At 41.1% G+C, this 20,042-nt stretch overlaps 1 protein-coding gene across 2 annotated transcripts; it reads right to left on the reverse strand.

Annotated features, from left to right (window-relative positions):
- Positions 1–6,895: 6,895 nt before the first annotated feature.
- UPP1 (uridine phosphorylase 1) lies at positions 6,896–18,937 on the reverse strand. Of its 2 annotated transcripts, none has more exons than XM_072851347.1 (8): positions 17,801–17,821; positions 16,322–16,386; positions 13,312–13,429; positions 12,650–12,808; positions 11,514–11,628; positions 10,839–11,048; positions 9,192–9,338; positions 6,896–7,707 (listed from the first exon to the last, which is right to left on the reverse strand). In XM_072851347.1, exons 2-8 carry the CDS (start codon positions 16,372–16,374, stop codon positions 7,568–7,570), a joined length of 942 nt encoding a protein of 313 aa, XP_072707448.1. In that variant the 5' UTR covers positions 16,375–16,386; positions 17,801–17,821; the 3' UTR covers positions 6,896–7,567. The 2 variants fall into 2 exon arrangements, with proteins under 2 accessions (XP_072707448.1, XP_072707447.1); XM_072851346.1 differs by lacking the exon at positions 17,801–17,821 and adding an exon at positions 18,836–18,937 and having other exon boundaries at positions 6,897–7,707.
- Between the last annotated feature and the right edge of the window lie 1,105 nt (positions 18,938–20,042).

A 20,042-nucleotide genomic window follows, 5' to 3' on the forward strand; every position in this document is an offset into this window, starting at 1 on the left:
ACAAATATTTGTCAATAATTGAATATTGTGAATATATGCATGGGTTCACACAGCCATTTTGGAAAGCTGGGGAGCAGAATCTATAGTGTGTGATTTGTAGGAAATTATAAACTAATCAGTCAGCAAAATGAATTACAAGCAGTTATTTATCAAAGCAACTGATACAGAAGACAGTTCCTGACTGTAAGTATGTAAGCTAAAACAGCTCACATGAACCATTTGCCAAATTATTCTGAACAAGTAGTTCCGCAAAATCTCTGCTCATCTGACTGTGTGATGTGCATAATTTATCATGCTCTATATAATTACGTACTCATAAATGTTGCATTCTAATTTTTTAATGCTAAACAGCTTTTCATGGATACAGGAGACAAGGATTTTGTATGCAGTTAGTATTCAGTACTAATGAACTACTGACTCCTCATTTTACTATATAAGACACCCAATAGACAAGCACCTTTCACCAGCAAGTTCTGTTAACTTCATTTGCCCTCACACATCATCGTCCTTTCCTAAAGAAATTAATTCTTGCCTAGTATGGTGTTCTCCAGTAGTAGACTTGTTTTTCCTAGAACAAAATTTATGGAAGTAAAAGATACCTCATAAACATCTAACCAAGAACAATCCTTGCAGTGGCATTCTGGGAAATTATTTCTAAAAGTAATTTTAGAAGAAGCAGGATGTTTCTGGATGCGCCTGGGCTGGCAGATGGCCAGCACATTGCTGCTGTTTTCTGTGCTTCTGTACTGGACAGGCTGGAACTCCGGTGTGAACTGGAGTCAAAGGGACTGTGACCTGTGGATGAATCCATGTGGGAGCAGGACACCCCAAAGCGTCTGTGCCCATGGATAAGCCCATGCCAGAGCAGGTGTATCTTGAAATGTCTGTGGCCATGGTTATGCATGTGCCACAGCAGGTATCCCTCTGAAGGAATTGTGGCCCGAGGATAAGTCCATGCTGGATAAGGTGCACCTCGAAGCATCTGTGGCTGTGGATAAAGTCCATGCTGCAGCAGGTACACCTTGAAGCATCAGTGGCTGTGCATGAGGCCATGTTGGAGCAAGTTTACTTCTGAAGGGACTACAGTCTGTGGATAAGTTCAAGCCAGAGCAGGGGCAATGGGAGGAGTTCATTGCAATGTTAAACCCGATGGTTTGGTCCAAAGGGAGCAGGAGTGAAGATTGTAATGGAAATACCTTTAAATTGTTGTAACCCAGGATTTGAGTTGCATGTTATGGGAATTACTACAGCCAGAACCACCTGAACCAATGGAGGAGAAGCCTTACAAGAAGCAGTGCAAGTGCAGCAGTGACCTGACCTGAGCTGGCTTTGGTGCCCAATAACTCCATGCAACACACCACCTCTCCTGTCCTGAGTGACCACCATAACAGATGGAGCCCAAAGTCATGGACTAAATGAACTCAGTGGACATTTTGTGGACATTTATGGACATTTTACAGACATTTTACAGGGGTGGTCCATAGACTAAGGGAATTATATCTGTGTATTATATCAAAGGATGGGAACGGTGACGGTGGGTAATAAGAATGTATTGGATAGGGTGAGACCTGAGCATGACGTAAATGGTATAGAATAAGGGGTGGATACTGTCCTGGTTTCAGCTGAGATAGAGTTAATTTTCTTTATAGTGGCTGGTAAGGGGCTGTGTTTTGGATTTGTGCTGAAAACAGTGTTGATAACACACTGATGTTTTAGTTGTTGCTGCACTAGTCAAGGACTTTTCACCTTCCCGTGCTCTGCCAGGTGCAGGAGAAGCTGGGAGGGGACACAGCCAGGACAGTTGATCCAAACTGCCCAAAGGGCTATTCCATACCATATGACATCATGCTCAGTATTTAAAGCTGGGGAAGAAGAAGGAAGGGGGGGATGTTCGGAGTGATGGCGTTTGTCTTCCCAAGTAACCATTACGCGTGATGGAGCCCTGCTTTCCTGGGGATGGCTGAACACCTGCCTGCCCCTGGGAAGCAGTGAATGAATTCCTTGCTTTGGTTTGCTTGTGTGCGTGGCTTTTGCTTTACCTATTAACCTGTCTTTATCTCAACCCATGAGTTTTTCCACTTTTGCTCTTCTGATTCTCTCCCCCATCCCACCGGGAGGAGTGAGCGAGCGGCTGTGTGGGGCTTAGTTGCTGGCTGGGGCTAAACCACAACAATGAGCTTGACTGTATTATTTGCAATGTTATAGAAATATGAGAAATATGAAATCAAACCACCCTCACACACAGTACAAACCCTTGGCACAAAAGAGATGGTAATATTAAAAATTAAGCACACAGGCAGGAAAAGCAAATCAGTTCTAAATATTTTTGGAAAGACGAATCAGCTATATTGCTGCCATCCTGGAAGCTCTTTTGAGTGATCTAGGTTTCATCAGTACAGTGTCAAGCAGTACCCTGTGCAAGTACCAGCCTTAAATAGCATAAATTTGTTTAGGATTTGCATGTACAAAGAGCTTAAAAAGGTTCAAACGCAGCCCAGCTGCTGGTAAGCTAAATAAAATACATGCTTTCAGGGCTCCTTAACAGAGTGGCTGTAGTCAACAGCAGCATCTTGAAAATTGCAGGGCAAATTAGAAGGTCATATATTTCATCATGTGCTCCACTCATTCCTTCTGGAATGGAAAAAAAACACGCTCAGAATCAGGTCTCCAAGTGAGGACAAGACAGTGACCTGCCCTTTTCTGCTTCTGCTTAGCTTTAGCAGGCCTTGTCTCAGTTTTTTTAACTTAGAAGTTTACTTATAATATGCAAGATATCCAAAACCACTGGGACAGAAAAGGCAGAGAACCTTCTGCCAGCATCCATCTCTGGTTTTAAAACTTGACTGCTGTATAATATGATACCATTAACACACCACGTCTAGCCTACAGTTTTAATATAAGCTAATTAGAGTAGGTTGGCAAGGACATTCAAAGAAACAGTTTTATACAGTAAAGAGGTTAAAGCCCAGGAGCCAAAAATAATTTTTGGTAGACAGGAATGCAGTCAAATCATGTGAGAATATGGCTGGGAATCTGGTAAACTAGCATATTTTCCCATCACCACCCACAATTTCTTTCACAAGGTTTATTGTGTGATCACAAGGCTTTCCTTTTAACATTACTGGGAGTACTACTTGTAAATATTTACATGGCACAGACCTGTTTTGCAGACAAAGCGCCTGCAGGATGACATCAATTAGAAGCGTCTTTCCTGGGAGACACTTCCTGCGTGCAAAGTTAGGATATGATGAAAAATGTTAGTTGTGGGCAAGGTCAAATAATAGGGCTGATTAAAATGGAGCTACACATTAAACAAAACAGACCCAATCTCACAAGGGGGACAGTGGTTGGTTTGAGCTTCTGGACAGCTCTAGGAATTTTATTCTTGTACTGTGATAGACTAATAGTAAGCCGAAGATTTTCTCACAGTTACAAGCTCAGCGCCAACAAGAAGCATCTGGAATCAGGTTTCTGTGTCCTGTGAAACTGGCTCTGTCTGTCTTTTTCTGCTGCTGCATTTTGTCTGTAGCCTGAGCAAAAGCATTGCCCCTGTCAGCATTACTCTTTCTTCTATTATTGTACCATACAGTTTCAGATTTAATGTTGCTCTATTCAGTGATCTCCTTTCTCTTCAGGCAGAAGACTTTTTAAACTGTAATTTAATTCATACTCTGGAGTATAATATTAAATGGTAATTATTTTACAAAAAGAAAGCATGTAGTTAAGTCACTCCAACGTAAAGACTAAGAAACTTTCAGGGAAAGCAAACCTCAACATCTTGTAGCAAACCGTAATAGTGTCATCAAACCACACTACTGTGCTTTTTTGTATTCAGTTGTTGCACACAGATCCAGTCCCCAAAGCTCAGTTTGCTACTTGCACTACTGAGCACTGCTTCAGAACATAACTGACTGCTGATGGGCAAATCTAAAAACATTCACACTTCAGTTTCTTTCACCTATCTTGTCAATGGAAATGAAACACATCTCCGATTCAACTGTATAAACATTTTATTTAGGAATATATTGAGATCCAGACTTGAGAATAAAATCCAATTCTGTTACATAATGCACTGAAAATCCTTTGCAAGGACTTAGGAAGAATTTTTTAAAAGATACTGTGTATTACGTGTATATTTTCAAGAAATACTGAAATAACTGAATTATTTTGCTTGGTTTTTAAAGGATAGATAAAAACATTTATACTCTAAGCACTTCTGGCAATAGGTCATTCCAAAATATTCCTTTTCAGGATTTCTCATACCTTCCATTAAAGAAAATCCTTCTGGGAAGTATATCAAGATGCCAAAAATAAAAATCCGCTCCTTCAAGTCACTAATCAAGTTACTGCACATTCTCAGCCTCTTGCAAATGTGAAACAAATGCATTCTAGCCTATCTTCATTATGGTTTCAACCATTTCTTTAACAAAAAGTTGGGCACAGGCCAGAACACCACCATGAATCACAGAACAAACTATTAGTAGAAACCACTGTTTTCTCCCTTCACACCTCCACCCTATTCATATCTTCTACCCTCCTTCTTTGCTTTTGATCCCTTATGATCTCTGGACTAAACTGATTCTGTAGTGTATTGCTAGGTACAGGGTGGCATAGAGAACAAAAGCAGGCCTTTGATTTGAAATTGAGGTTTCCAGGGCTTGCAGATCTACCAGGAGACACTGCACTATGTAATATCAAACATATATGTAACATCATATATGCTTTTAAAAATATCACCACTCCAAATCCTGATTCATGTTCTGCTGAAAGAATGTGAATGGCTAATATTAAAGTATTGATTTGCATATAAAAGCCTATTAAATATTTTATAATTCTTTATGGATGTCTTTGTAAAACCTACAGGAAGGTAACTTCACTGCCGGATGCACACAGCTGACTCATTTCGTTATCTCTCTGTCCAGTTGCAGTCACAAGGGAAAATACAATTGTTCTTATCAGGATAACATTCTGGCAAGTTTCCTCTGAAGCTAAGAAAAGTATTTTATTGCACGTAACATGTGTCTATAGAGCACCCTCTTGCATTAGGAATACAGCATTACAGGATGGTGACCAGTAGAAACAGGAGGAACTTGGTCTCCTTTAAATTCTAATTTTAAGTTGCCATACATCCTTTTACTCCATCTGTTAGGAAGCACAGAACAAAAATATTTCAGCAGAAAGAAAAGTACAATGTCCTAAGGAACACAGAAGAAAAGTATTTTAGCAGAAAGAAAAGGACAATGTCCTAAGGAACAGCGGGAAGGAAAAAGGACATACTGCAAAAAGTGAATGGCTAAAGTCTTCCAGGGGTTTCTGCTAGGGTCTTGTGTATTGATTTAATAGAATAGACACATCACTCCATGAATGCCTGAACCTTAGCTCCAATTCAGCCAGGCCACAATGCTAGTTATATTTTGGCATGTAGCAATAAGAGTTTCGATATTTGTTATCAAAACAGAAGTGCCTACTTTATATGACTGTAAATACAAAAGCTTTGTAGTTTCAATTGACAGCTCACCCTGTTAAATGATTTAAGAACTATTTCTTTTTAACCAGTTTCCAGATTCTTCCTGTCCTTCCTTTAAAAAGACAAATCACACCATTCCAGATTCATAGCTCCAGGACAACTGCAGTAATATGCTTCCCCAAAGCGTCACAGCGCCACATTGTTTTCTTGATAAAGTATTTTTTCTCCTCTTTACGTAATTCATAGTAAGTATTTCTTTTACAACAGCAAACTGTCTCCTTCAAACCCATACTGGTCAATTTGGTACAAGCTTTTCTTCAGCCTAGGGTACAGCACCTTGCTTCTTAAGTGACCTCCTTGCTGCTGTTCTGGGAACAGGAGGCTGCAGAGCAAGGATGTGCTTTGTTGCATGTTTCCCAAGGGACCTCACAGGGCTTCGTGCAATGCCCAGGCAAGCACTAGGCATAGTTAAGCACAGATTTTCCACCCCTCAAATAAGGAAGGAACAGTTCAAACAAAATGTGGAGCCATTCCCACCTAACTCCTTCCCTTAAGCTTAGGGAAAAAAAGGCTTTCTCTGAAAACTTACATTCGTTGTATATCCTGAGCATAAATGAGAAAATGTGTTTTTAAAATTAAAGGAAGACTAAATTAGTAAATTTTTAAAAATCTAATATTTTTATCTTTTTATCTGTTCTCCAACTGAAAATTAATCAAATTTAAGGAGACTAATCCTCAGTGGCAGTTTCCTGTTCACAAGAGTCATCCCTTCCTTTTTTAATGTTTTCATCACATTGCTTCCAGTTTCTGCCACTTCTTGGTGAATGTGCCTACTACTACATCACTCCCTCTTAGATCTAACCCTTATGCTTGTTCACAGTGTTGCAGACTACAATCCTCGAAAAGAAGATCTCATTTAGCAGGATCAGTGACAGCTGTTCTGAGAGTTTCTTCAGACCCTTTTGACCTGTGACTCCTGCTAGGACTGGACCCTCCACTGCACTAGTGGTGGTGGGGAAGGAGAGAGAAATGCATTTTTCTTTAGCTGGCCACGTTTTTATATTCTAACCACAGCAGCAAAGCAGCGATGAATACAATTTAAAAAAACCCCAAACACCAGGCTAATGGTAGTGGAAAAAATTGCAGAAATGGTTTTGATGGCATGTACAGACAATAGGTATTCTCCAGTTCTTCAGAAGAACTGGGAACCTTTGCAGCAGTGAGTGTTATGTCTTGAAGACATGAAGATGAAAACCAATTTAAAAAGAAACAAAGTAAAAGGGAAAAAAAAAAATGAACTACCATAATGCAGTCCTGTGAACATGCTGTGCATCTCCTGAATGCCTTTGGCTCCTCTTGAGTAAGCAGGAGCCTTGATTCAGTAAAAGATTTCAAGTTCTTCAATGCAAAATTACTTAATGCATAAATGTTTCCTGGGTATTGATTCAATCATATAGTTAAAATGGAATACGAATGACCTTGTTGGATCAATATCTAGGAAGTACAGATATTCAACAGCTGGGTGTCAAGTCCTTAATGCTTAGAAAATTCAGTCCCACACTTTGCAATTTCATGAAATTTTAATATATGAAAATAGTATTGTTTATTTGTCAAAGTTTGCAAAAAATAAACTGCATTCACTAAATTTTCTTTACAAGTGAAGCAACAAAGACAATTATAATTTATATAATTTTTTATAATAACGAGAAAAGGATTACCATTCTTAAATTAATTTTAATTTGGTGGTTGCAAGTACTTGGCAATAAATTTTTATTTTCTTCCTAGTTCTTCCTTTTACAGCAGGGATAAATAAAGCTTTTTTATATATTATAGCAGGCTTGTCCTTCACAACAGATCCATTTTCCAATTCACAGAAAAGTGAGTCTTAGATCCAGCAATGCATAACTAAGCAAAACTTAACTGAAGTCCATTCAGCACATTCAGTTCCCCAAAAGCACAGTGACATAAATTATTAACTTCCACAGACACACAGAATGCTGTAAGGTATTCTGAGGCAAAAGACCTTTAATGCACAGAAGTCGTGACCATGACTTCAGCTGTGCAAAAGCCTTCTGCTTCTGTAAAACAAAGATGGATATTTCATACTTTCCCAAGACTTTTCTTAATGAAATATCCCACTAACTTCTGTGGTCTCTGCTGATACTCCACAAGTACATCATGTGAGCTACTAATCTGATCCCCTTCAAGCCGATTCAGAAGAGTGACACACACTACAGCAGCTAGAAATTAAAAGACAGCATTAGTTAGGACTGACATTCTGGCACTTCTACAGTGCAAAAGCATAAACATTTGAACAAACAGCTAGAAGATTAGAAATATGAGAGAAAACAAATGAAAAAAAAATGGTGCACATCACCATATGATGCTAGGGGACTAGCATGCTGTGGATGATATAAAAAAAGGTACAAATAGTTTAAGACAACTGATTGCTACATTAATAAAGCAAGAGCTCTCAGGCAGCTGCAGATACTTATTGTTGTATCATGTTTCTTATGTTTTTCTGGATAGGAATTATATTTCACAAGTACCCAGGACTTGACTGGTAGGAAGTGATTGGAGACAGTGTTCTAGCCGATGTAGGTACAGCCCTCCGCTATCTACCTTATCCCCAACTCAAAACCCTGTGTTGTAGATGCTATCCCTTGGGAACCAGCAGATGAGCTGCTTCGACATTCATGGACGGGGAGCACTGCAAGTACATGAGGATCTCATGAATCATCTCAGCCTCATCTGCTGCCTTTTGGTAATCAGAGCCCCAAAGGTAAAATCACTCCTTTCACTCAAGCTGAGCTCTACCATCACTCTTCTGTATCTGGGGTTTCTGCTAGTGACAATTTGCAGAGCGCAAGCAGTAATACACGTTACAGACCTACAAAGTAGAGACGGCAAAAAGGACCAGGCTCCCTAATGGCTCACTGATAGCATGGGTTGGGTTTTTAATCACTCTCAAGTCAGTAAGAACTGAGGATGTTTGATATAACTGTTGGCCTTTTTTGCTTATTTTTCTCCATTTCGTCCTCCTTGAGTTTAAGGAAGTTTGAGAAACATCAGTGTTTTAAATTGGCAAGTTCCTTGCCAAGGAAAGTGAGAGACTATAGTTAACATGGTAAGTAGAAAGGCACTGTATTAAACTGTTTGTAATCACTTTTTTTTTCCCCTAATCTTTCCTGAAAATTAGTTAGCTTGTGTAAAAAAATTAAAAACTCATTTTATGATTAGGAATGGTTTATTCATGATGCTACTAAATATTTTCAACTGTTTAAGAATTAAGGACGTAAGTCTACACAGAATACTTTTTTCAATTTGATATGAAAGTATAGAAAGTGATTATAGTTTTATGTATATGAGAATCACCTGATTGCTTAAATTAACCAGTTGCTTCCTGTAAACTTCAAAAGCTACCTGAAGAAAACAAATTAATGCTATAGGGTAATTAGGTACTTTAATGATTTATGTGCTTGCCAGGGGCTGGAATAGCAAAATGACAGAACTAAACTGTATAAGAACTATGTGAGGAAGTTTGCATAAGTTGTGAATACATGTGACACAAATCAAACAATCAGAGCAACAAAACTATAACCAGAACTGCTTTTTTTTCTATGCAGAAGGTATGTTAACACCTCATTCGCAGTTTTTACCACAAACCCCCTGCAACGCAGAAAACTTCCTATAGCTTCAATAAAGTGACTTTAAGTTAGTTTACCTTTGACACCGCTGAGATTACACATTGCAGCAAATACAGAAGACTCCATCTCTATGTTTCTGACGCCAGAATCATAAGCTTCCTTCAAATATTGCAGTTTTTCTTCTTCATTATATAAGCAGATTGCACCATCCAACCTGCCCTGTCCTACAAAGTCATTTTGTAGAAATTTTCAGAGTGATGAAGTCACAGAACAAATTCAGTTTCTAAAACACCCAATTATTTCAGTTTCCCCTATACAATACCCAGTTTTTACTATTACTCTTTATTTTTGTGCGCAAGACAAATAGGACAAGGTGATTCTTAGCTACTGCTAGAGCTTCTACATATTACTTTTATTTTTTATAATGTGAATCACAGTAATTTAATTGGTCTTCTCCAGCTTAAATTCTCAAATTCTTAAATGGGAAAATATAAGTAGTAGTTTCCTGCATGTGTGGCATGCGTCAAAATTCAGCAACAACCTTTAAGCTGTATGGAGTGCTGCATTTTTTCTATGTTTAATCATTGTCTAGAAAAGCTGCCAGGCTTGAAAATGCCTTCCTGATGCTACCTTAAAAGGATGAACATTTTATTACTTACAGACTCTCTAAGGTAAGAGATGAAGAGTCTCTTAAGCTAACTAGCTAATACTATTATAATTTTTTTGAGAAAACTAGTTTATGCAAATTACTCAAGAATAACACCTACAGATAAAACAGCAGCAGGTTATGTACAGTAAAGTTAAATTTCACAGTGTTTTACTCAGTATCTTTTGTTTTCAGGAGATGTACTCCTAAATTAATGCCCTTGAGCCTGTTCTCAGTTTTTGCTGTATGAGTTGAAAACATTCCTGCCCCGTTTTTTTAGTGTAGCTTGCACCTGTGATTGGTGTCCGAGGAGATACACAAACTGACAGTGTCTGCTTCTGACCAAGCTTGAGCACTATTACAAAGACCATGTGTTCCCTTCTGCGTTGCACCCCTTGTCACCTATTCAGTAACAGCTAGAGAAAGTAGTATCAGGTGCCATCTACACCCTATTCTCGCAAGATTTGAAAGATGTTTGTGAATAGACTTGGGAGATCAGAAAAGCACCTGAATGTCTATATGTTTATCCCAAGTAAGCCTTGGAGGTTTGCCCCTCCTACGTAGCAGCATTGACACAACTCAGCAAAATATTGTCTTCAGTTGCCTGACCACTGCTTTGCTCAAAATGCGCATGGGAAACAAGTTCCAACACTTCTTTCAGAAAAGATTTACTTTAGATACTTAATCAGTGCAAAAAAAAAACCAACCCCAAACCAGCCACAAATAATTCTCACTCCTCTAATCCTCTAGGATGCCTCAGTAAACTACAGAAATTTTGTGACAAACATACCTAACTGATGAGTATGTGAAAAGTGTGTGGTAGACTGTGTATTTCAGAGCATCTATTTAGAGCTGGGGGGAAATAAACCTCCACAAAATTAAAGGTTCAATACAGCAAACTGCTAAGCACAATGCTTGATTTTACATATATGAAAAATGGGTTAATTACAATTGACAAGACAACTCAAACTAGGGAATGCGTTCTGTTCAGTGAACTGGAACCTTAATGTTAAAATATTATTCAATATTTATCTATTGCTGCTTACCAATATAATTGTTAGCCTGTCGCCAGCCTTACCTTCATAGAAATCCAAAGTGCACATCGTGTTTCCAATGACTGTATTGAACTGACCGATTTCTTTACTGCACTGCATCAGCTCCTTAGCTAGCTGTTCATCTAGGTTTGTACTGCGAATTACGGTCTTTCCCAGAATAACCTGTTCAAACTGAGGTTTGAAGGTGGCATCTACAGACTGCCTAGTTATAACCACCGAGCCTGGCTCCAGACCTGCAGTAAAAAGAAATAGATATAGCTTCACAATGTAGTTAATGCTTTCTTTCCACACACATAAAACATATATCTTGACCCAATCCTGCTTCTTTTAAAGGTGGCAATTTTGCCCTTGAATTCACCGAGAGAATTTTTTTTGTGCATGCCTAGCTGCTTCAGTTTATTATTACAAATAATTTCTGAAAGAATTAAATTTTTCCTTTTTCACTATATATTCTTTATCATCTCATACTTTTCATACAGGACAGGAATGTCCTTCTCCTCATGTTGTCAGATCTCTTAAGTGCATTTTCTCTATCCAGAGGCAGATATTGCTTTTTCTTTCAAAATTACGGAAGCAAAATGATTCATCTCCTGCAGAAAACTGTTCTGACCATCAATCACTTACTTGCAGAGAGACGCTTTGCTCTCCTACAAAGATGCTTTGGTTTCAAGAAAAAAAGAAATGAAGAGGAGAAATACCTATTCCACCAGAGGTGCCAATGCGAATAATGGTTATGTTGGAACACTTGGCATGATACAACAGTTTGATCAGCTCGTGCAACATGATTGAAATAGAAGGAATGCCCATACCGTGCTGAAATGAAAGCAGAAATTCATATTCGACATTCACATAGACAATGCAAAATATATACGGAAGAAGGAGCTGGAAGTATCTCCTTCCTGATATTTTTTTCCAAATGTCACCTAACTCACTCCTACAAAAACCCTAACCCATGGGCCTACTGAAAGGCTACTGAAAGTAAACAGTCTACCCACTGGCTGTGGTAGACCAAGGATGAAGTACAGTATTTCTAAAAATCGTTAATTATAAAATATTTACATTCTCAAAAGTATAAGCAGTGTCCTTTCCTAATAGTTGACAAATGTACTTCATCACAGAACATTTCTTAAACACAGGAAAAACCCCATTCTGATTTTTTACCAACCTGAAGTACTAGTGAATAGTTAAGCTAAATTTTTTCAAAACACAGACATCGCGGTTTAGTCACCAAGTTCAGCAAATTTAAGTCCACCTTAACTTGCATGATAATGCAATAATTACAACTCAAAAGAAAGCGTGCAGAATGATACTACAGTTATGCAATTGAAGTATGTAATCGTAACTACAAATTAAAGGTATGAACTTTTAAAATGCATACATGAGTTGGCAGCACAAGTCCCATGGAATGCTACTCTTAAGCTATGTAAGCGCATTTGACAATGCCACTGCAGATACTTAGCTCTGGATGTGATACAGCCATTTTTTCCAATACCCCACATGCATCGAGTGACCTTTTTTCCCCCTTATTCAGGATACAGAACAGGAACAAGGCAACAGTAAGCCTGCTCAAAAAATTTATCAGGCCATTCCTGCAACACCTCAGTGGTACACTAAGGAAAAAGAGGCAAGAAAGGTCTCAGAGATTTGCCATCTAACAAGAAAGGGCTAAAAAGGAATTCTTAATTAGCTGACTGCACTATTTTAAGCATGGCTGATACAAACTTAAAAACCTGACTCCGTCTATTAAGTGTTTAAAAGAAATGTGCATTCACATTTTCTACTTTGAACAGCATCATTGAACTGTGTCCCGTATGTGATTGAGTCAGGTACTTACACTGACTGACAAAACAGGTCCCACTTTGTACATTGCGTAACGGTCAGTTCCCGCACAGATGTTAGGATAGTCACCACCAGGGCTCCCAAGCCCCAGTTCTTCAGCTATGTAGGCGATAAACGCTTTCATCCGTGAAGGACTTCCTCCAACACATACAAACTGGGGTCGACAGTATTCAACAAAACAAAATCAAACTCATGATTCAGTATATCAAAGAACATGCAAAGATCAACATGAGGATGCAAACACCGTCGGTTAACACAAAGCTATTTCCAGATGTGGTTCTTCTCATAATCATTCTAAAAGGCCATGAAGAAAAATTATAGGGAAAAAAATCCAAACCTTCTATATAGCACTCAAATGCATTCAACCTGTTTAAACTAGGAAAAGACAGACACTGGCTTGAAGGCCCCCCAAAAGGGAGCTCTACCTGAATAGAGACTGCAGCATTTGCCTTTTTACTGAATTAAGAGACAGTCAGAAACAATTATCCCCAATTTTGCTTGATATTGGAAGTGACAAGAACCCACAAAATCTTATCCCCTTTCCATTCATTCCTCAATTGGTGGTATGCTGATACATTTAGTCTTATTTTGAAGACAGCTACACTTCCACCTTCTGCAGAAAAGCTTAGGCTTGCTGAATGAAATGAAGTGTCTTACCTTTACATCTCCAAACAATGCTGGAAAATCATGAGTACCAGTCCCAAGAGCAAAATGGTACAGGATGTCTTCTTTCATTTTCTCCAGGTGAGGGTTGCAGAGATGGATAAAATTCTCTCTGCCAGGACAGCAGCAGTGTGAAATACATAGAGTATATACAAACCCCTACATTGAACAGATGCTATTTTTGCAAAGTCAAGCAGTAAAAGTTGGGAAATGCCACACCTAAGTATGCCTGCACTACCTAATTTTGGTTCCTCATGCATTACATTAAGGAAATCCTAAATTTCATGACCACCTTACATCTCGTAATAAATCACATATGATATTTAACATTCCATTCATTGCACAGGATGAAATTGCTGAAGAAAAGCTGAGACGCTAGGATGCATTTGCAACAGTGCAAACTTTATCTTAAACAATATTAAAGCTGCGAACCATAGTGGGTCTTTATGGTGAGCAGAACAACGGGAGCAGGACCAGGGAATATTCAATAGACCACCTTACTACATAGATGATCTATAGCAAAGCTGAAAAGCAAACTTGACCTCTGTGTTTTGACTGACCCTCCTAGCCAACTGAGAGGTGTGGGAAGATTTTGGCTTTACAGACAGGCCCAAAGGGGATTTCTGGCAATTTGGCTCATGTAACTCTGTGTCATCCAGCCAGGAAGAAAAAACTCTACAGCATGAGACTGGTAACAAGAGTACAGAGGATCTGAAATAGGAGAGGGAAGAGGCAAATGGAAATCTGAAGCAAAGAAAAAAAACCATGGAAGAGAAAATAAAAAGGCAAGAAAAAGGGAAAGAGAGGAAGAGGTAAAAAGAATTCACTTCCTCTTAAGTTGCTTCCTGTGAGGAAGTGATACAGCTTAAAAAAAAAAAAAAAAATTCTGAAGAACCAGAAAATGACAAGGCAAGGAAGGAAAACTGCACTACTTAGCATGTGGGATCGCCTTCATGGAAAATTTGGTAGTGGACTAACTAAGCAAGCTGAATGATTCATAAAACGTCTGCTTTCCGCGCTTGATGTTTTTAAGTTCAGTTGAAACAGGTAGGAAAAGACTAGTCAATAACCACAGGCTTAAGCAAAATACTGGCCAATACTTCAAAGTAGTTTCTGAGAGATTAAATCAAGCAATAAATACCTTCCAGACACAAGAAGATGACTTAATAGCTTAATGAAGGCTCACTGCAGTCACAGCATGGCTCAGCAAACTCAAACTGCTTTGTCAGAGGAGACAAACAAAAGAGTTTGCCTGGAGTTTATGCAAAAAATTAAGACTTTGCAGGAACAACTCTGAAACCTGAACATAGGCATTCAGTGCTATTTTAGATGTTTTATGTTACCTTGTCTGTCTTCTAATGCCTCTCCAGGAGGGCAGTGCTTTTCTGTAGGTCCTATGTCTTATCTGTCAATCCTGTGCAGGATGTATCGATTACCTTAAGAAGCCTAAGTGGCCTAGATGCCCCTACTGAGGTCACTGAACTGTTCCTCAGAAAGCAAAGAAAATAGTTACAACTCCAATATTCTGAGTATAACAATCGTTTCTGTTCTTGAAATTCTCTCTCCAATGTCACTAACTATCCAGCAGCAGCTGCACAACCAAAGACAGAGGTATCATCCCAATCCACCCTATTTGTCCCTGCCCACCACAGACTACCACCTTCAGCAACTGAAAAAGCAGCCCAACAAAGCAGGTGGTTCGTTCGCCCCTTCGGCAGTAATCCCTTTCCACCTCCCACATGCCCCATTTGCCTCTCTTCATACAAATCCCGCCTGAGGTAGAACCAAAGGCTTTGGTTGCCTTTGTTCTTCCCTCCGAGAGACCTGTTTGACTCCGGGAGAAATAAAGAGCAGGTTTATGGCTCTTCAGAAAGGTGCAGACAGCCCAGGAGTTTGCCAGCTCATGTAAGCAGAATTCCCAGGCTGCCTCCTCTGAATTATTCCTGTTTGGTTTTGTGGGACTCTCTACCCATATTTAATGGGTCATTCACTAACGCAGATCAAATAGCTGGCTGTGCTGATACTTATTGGTATGGCTTTTACATACGAATAGGATATGATCTGAAATCACTTTAGAATTTGTTCTCAGGCAAGCAAAAAATATTTCCTTCTTTATGACAATACCAGCAATAAAAGCTTCTCTCCAGGAAATAAACTGGGAAAAGATGAGGCCTCTATTAAAAGTACCGGGAAATTCATGTGGTATGTGCCAACACCACTGTCCTCGTGCCTGGCCTAAATACAGCTTCCTTCCTCAGCAGTGACAATCTTTCACCTTTCTCATCTCATACCCTACCAGCACCACTCTTCAACCCACCGCCTCACTGCAGCTGGGGGCTGTTACAAACTTGTACTGGTTATCTTCCACCCAGATCTAATTGCAGACTTGGACCCTGGGGTAAAATGGGCAATAAAAGTAAGCATATTACTATGTGTATGTAGGACCAGTGCCATGGATTTACAGCAGAGGCAAAGTTTGCTTGATAAAAATCTTTGGCCTGTAACTCTAAGCAGCAGACAATTTATTCCCCTCACGCTGTTGTAAAGCACCTACAACTTCTGGGTGTTTCAACAAAGCATGAATGTCTGAGGACTAAACATGCGTGTAAAGTTTTACTAAAATAACCTTAAAGTAAGGATTAGAGAAATAGATTGAAATATTTGTTCAAACTATTGAAGCAGGTAGGTCTGGCCATATGCAGCAACCAACGTCAACATTTCAACAGCTCACTGGACTAAAAAAAATAAATAAATAAAAACATCACCTATGTTTGGAAAAATTCACTGTCGTGATAAATGAAAATGGCTAGCCAGCAAAGGCCTCTGTGTAGGTCTGGTTAAAGCAGATAAGGACTCCATTTGTCAAAACAGCTTCTACTAGATACTTGATGTTATAAGTAATATTTGTATCATAAACTTTATCTTAAACTAAATGAGTATGTTATGAGTTTGCGGAGGAAGGTGAGTGTAAATTTGGGCAAGATAATTCATTTCTGAATCTTACTTTGACGACTGTTCATCATCAGTTTTCTTCTCATTTGAGACACCAGGAGCCATGTATGCTTCTACCTAGAGTTATATTTAAAAAAATCAGATATAAGTGCATCAGAATAGTAAATCTGTAAGTATAATAAATAGTAAGTATTACTAAAATAAATAGTAAATTTGCCATCTGTAAAGCTAGCATCATTAACAGCGATAGAAACCTTCTATATAGATGATACTGTCATGAATATTAAACCCCCAAAATAATCCAGCCACACTACAGCTTTTATGCCTGTAGCAAAATGAGCACCTCCAATTTTTTACAGCCAAGCATTGCCACTGTCAAACCACTGAAGCCCAAACTAACCCCTTGCTAACGTAATCCCCACCTCACCACTACTTCTGTTCTGCGGTATAAGCAACACCTGGCTCAGGGGCCAGAGAGAGGTAAGTCTCCCAGCTAGCTAACTAATCTCTTCCTTCCATACCTCCCACAGCGACAGTGACTGCTGAACTAGCTCTAGCCCCCTTTCACCTCTGGCTCCAGAAGGTCTCCAAAGCTCATCTCTAACTGTCCTGTGCCTGAAACCTGAGTCCAGGAAGCACCTTACTCATAATATCCTCTTCATTAAACTCCTCCTACTGACCTTAAGAGCATTTCTACCTGCCCCAGCCTAAGGGCGAGGAAGACTAAACCAAACAGGACTTCAAAAAGTCACAGCACTCTATCATCCATCTTGAATACCTTGTTTCCTAATCCATTACCCTAACCTATACCAAAAAAATTCTCCTTTCTGCATTCTCCTTTATATTCAAATAGGCAAATGTATCACTGAGGCTTTGGTGCTGATACGATGACAGAATTATAATTACAGAATGATTCATTTGGTGTTATTTTCAGAAGTTACTAAGGCTACGTGACAAAGTTGGTACTTTCTGGGAATGCCCTTACAGGAAGTATTGAATCACAAAGTTTTGCTCTACCTTCCCTTACAAAGGGCCTGGCAGCACATAAATTATAACAGACAGTATTGTAACCCTTAAAAACCCCAGGATTACGCTACAAGGAAATAAATCAGTATTGCAATAGAATTACGTAACACATTTGTTTTGGAAGAAGTGAAGAACCAAACAAAATAAACCTGAAGTCTGTCTGTTAAAAGCCACTGAATAATGGAAATGTAATAAAATTTATAGGGATTATTAGTTTTCTTCATTTAAAATACTAGTATTTATTAAATAGACCTAAACTTCACATGTACTAAACGTATACTAGAACCTATGCTCAAGGAGGCAAAGTATAAATGTCGCATTTAAAATCAATTATGCATCCTTACGGTCCTACGATTAGAGTCCGTTACTACAGGGTATCGCTATTATGCCATGTACATTATGGGAAAAATGCATAATTTCTTCCAAGAAAACTACAGTGCCGGGAGTCCTAACAACAAGGAGTTAGGAGATGAGAAGAAGAAACAGCAAAGCGATTTTTTTGTACCTAGATGATAAATGGCTGCAAACGAACTGAGGATATTCATTCGGCTGCTGTTCACGTGGTATTAAGCAACCACGTGATTTTTAACAGTCTTCTTGGTTCTGTAATCCCCCAAGTAACGATGTATTTCAAAAAACCAAGAACAAAGTTCTGACAGTCCAAAGGTCCAGAATACCCTCTCCAGCAGTGCCCAACAGGAGATGCCTTGGCAGGAACAGAAGAAAGGAGCGAGCAGAAAGCAGTTTTCCCCTGGCAGACCCTTCTGGCCATCAGGAAGCAGCTGACAGGCACCCAATTAATATAAAGCTACAAAATTCTCACACTGTCTAAACAAATGGAAATTTTTATAGCCACGTCAAAAGTTTCAGCAGCCTTCCGCAGGCAAAGTTAAAACTGATGTTCAAGAGTAACGTGCTCGCAGCAAGACTCAGCTCAAGAAAGGGCGTGGCCCACTTTAACGTGTGTGCAAATCCTCTGACCGGTGTTTTAAAACCACGCAGAGTCCATTATCGTTGCTCTCTCTCTTATTTTTTTATCCCACCTCCCCTTTTTTTTTTTTAAAGAAAGCCTGAGTTAATGGTATCTTTAAGGAAAAGCTCTAGTTTGGTGTTGATCCATCACGAGAAAAACCGAAGTCACTGCAAAATTGACTTTTATACTGTGGTTTCCCCTCTTGCGGCTGTACAACTACAGCTCGCTCACGCCGCACGCCACCGCCCGACGATTTCCCCGGCTCCGCAGGCGGCGGGGCCGGCAGCCAGCTCCCACCGCTCCAACCTCGGAGGCGGCGGCACCGCCGAAGCGCCCATCCGACGAGACCTCGGCGCCCGCCGCCCTCCCCGCGGCTTCCCCACCCGCGGGCACCCACGGCGCTGCCGCTCCCCCACGCAGGGGTCTCGCCGCCCGGGGCTGCCGCTGCGGCACCCGCCTCCCGCCCGGCGGCCGAGAGGGGACGGCGGGCCGCAGGGGTCCCCCCCGTGCGCCGCCACGCCTCGCCCCACACCTCCCGTGCCGCGGCCGGCGGGGCTCGGCTCTCACCTGGGGCGGCGGGAACCGCCGCTGGGAACCGAGGAGAGCCTCTCGCTGCACCCGGGCGGGCTGCGGGGCGCGGCGGCCGAGCCGCCTGCCGGCTGCGGCGGGCGGGCACCGCCCCGCCCCGGGCCGGGGCCGGGGCCGCAGCACCGGCCGCCGTTAACTCCCTGCGCGCCGGCGGCCGCCCCCGCCGGGGACGCGGCGAGGGTCGGGGGTGCCCGCGGCGGCGGGGCCTGCGGGGCGGCCCGCCCGGCTGCACGGAGACCGGCTGTTCGCACGGCGGGGGCCGCGGGCACCGGTAAGGCATGCGGCGCGGGAGGGAAGCGAGAGCAGCGCGCCTCGTGTGCTGCAAGCGTGGGGCTGCTGCCGCTCCTCTGGAGATCCACCTCGAGGCTCCCAGCTTTCAGGATGATCTTACAATATGCATATAAATATTTATGTTGGCACCCTGAGGATTGCAGAGTCAGGTCAGGTTGTATGGACGTTGGTATCTGTGTCTGCCTTTGTAAACGTATATTCGTACAGTCTTTAAGTGCACTTCAGTACGGCCAAAAAAGGTGGTGAGAAAAGAGCACAGATGACTTCTGCTAATAGACTAGACTATTTCAGTTGGAAGGGACCTACAACGATCATCTAGTCCACCTGCCTGAACAATTCACGGCTGACCAAAAGTTAAAGCAGGTTGTTAAGGGCATTGTCCAAATGCCTCAAACGCTGACAGGCTTGGGACATTGACCACCTCTCTAGGAAGCCTGTTCCAGTGTTTGACCTCCCTCTCTGTAAACAAATGCTTCCTAATGTCCAGTCTAAACCTCCCCTGATGCAGCTTTGAACCGTTCCCATGCATCCTATCACTGGATACCAGGGAGAAGAGCTCAGCACCTCCCTCTCCACTTCTCCTCCTCAGGAAGCTGTAGAGAGCAATGAGGTGGCCCCTCAGCCTCCTTTTCTCCAAACTAGACAAGCCCAAAGTCCTTAGCCGCTCCTCGTAGGACGTTCCTTCCAGCCCTTCCACCAGCTTTGCTGCCCTCCTCTGGACGCATTCAAGGACGTTCACATCCTTCTTAAATGGTGGGGCCCAGAACTGCACACAGTACTCAAGATGAGGCTGCATCAACACTGAATACAGCAGGATGATCACCTCTTTTGATGGGCTGGTTATGCTGTGTTTGATGCACCCCAGGATGCGGTTTGCCCTCCTGGCTGCCAGGGC

Source organism: Ciconia boyciana, chromosome 2 (assembly GCF_034638445.1).
Source record: "Ciconia boyciana chromosome 2, ASM3463844v1, whole genome shotgun sequence".
Lineage (NCBI taxonomy): Eukaryota > Metazoa > Chordata > Aves > Ciconiiformes > Ciconiidae > Ciconia > Ciconia boyciana.

Coding starts and splice junctions, on each gene's coding strand:
- UPP1 (XM_072851347.1), bottom strand. CDS start 16,374: ATGGCTCCTGGTGTCTCAAATGAGAAGAAAACTGATGATGAACAGTCG. Junction 13,430..16,321: donor GATGATGAACAGTCGTCAAA/GTAAGATTCAGA, acceptor CTGTCCTGGCAG/AGAGAATTTTATCCATCTCT. Junction 7,708..9,191: donor TAATCTCAGCGGTGTCAAAG/GTAAACTAACTT, acceptor TTTAATTTCTAG/CTGCTGTAGTGTGTGTCACT.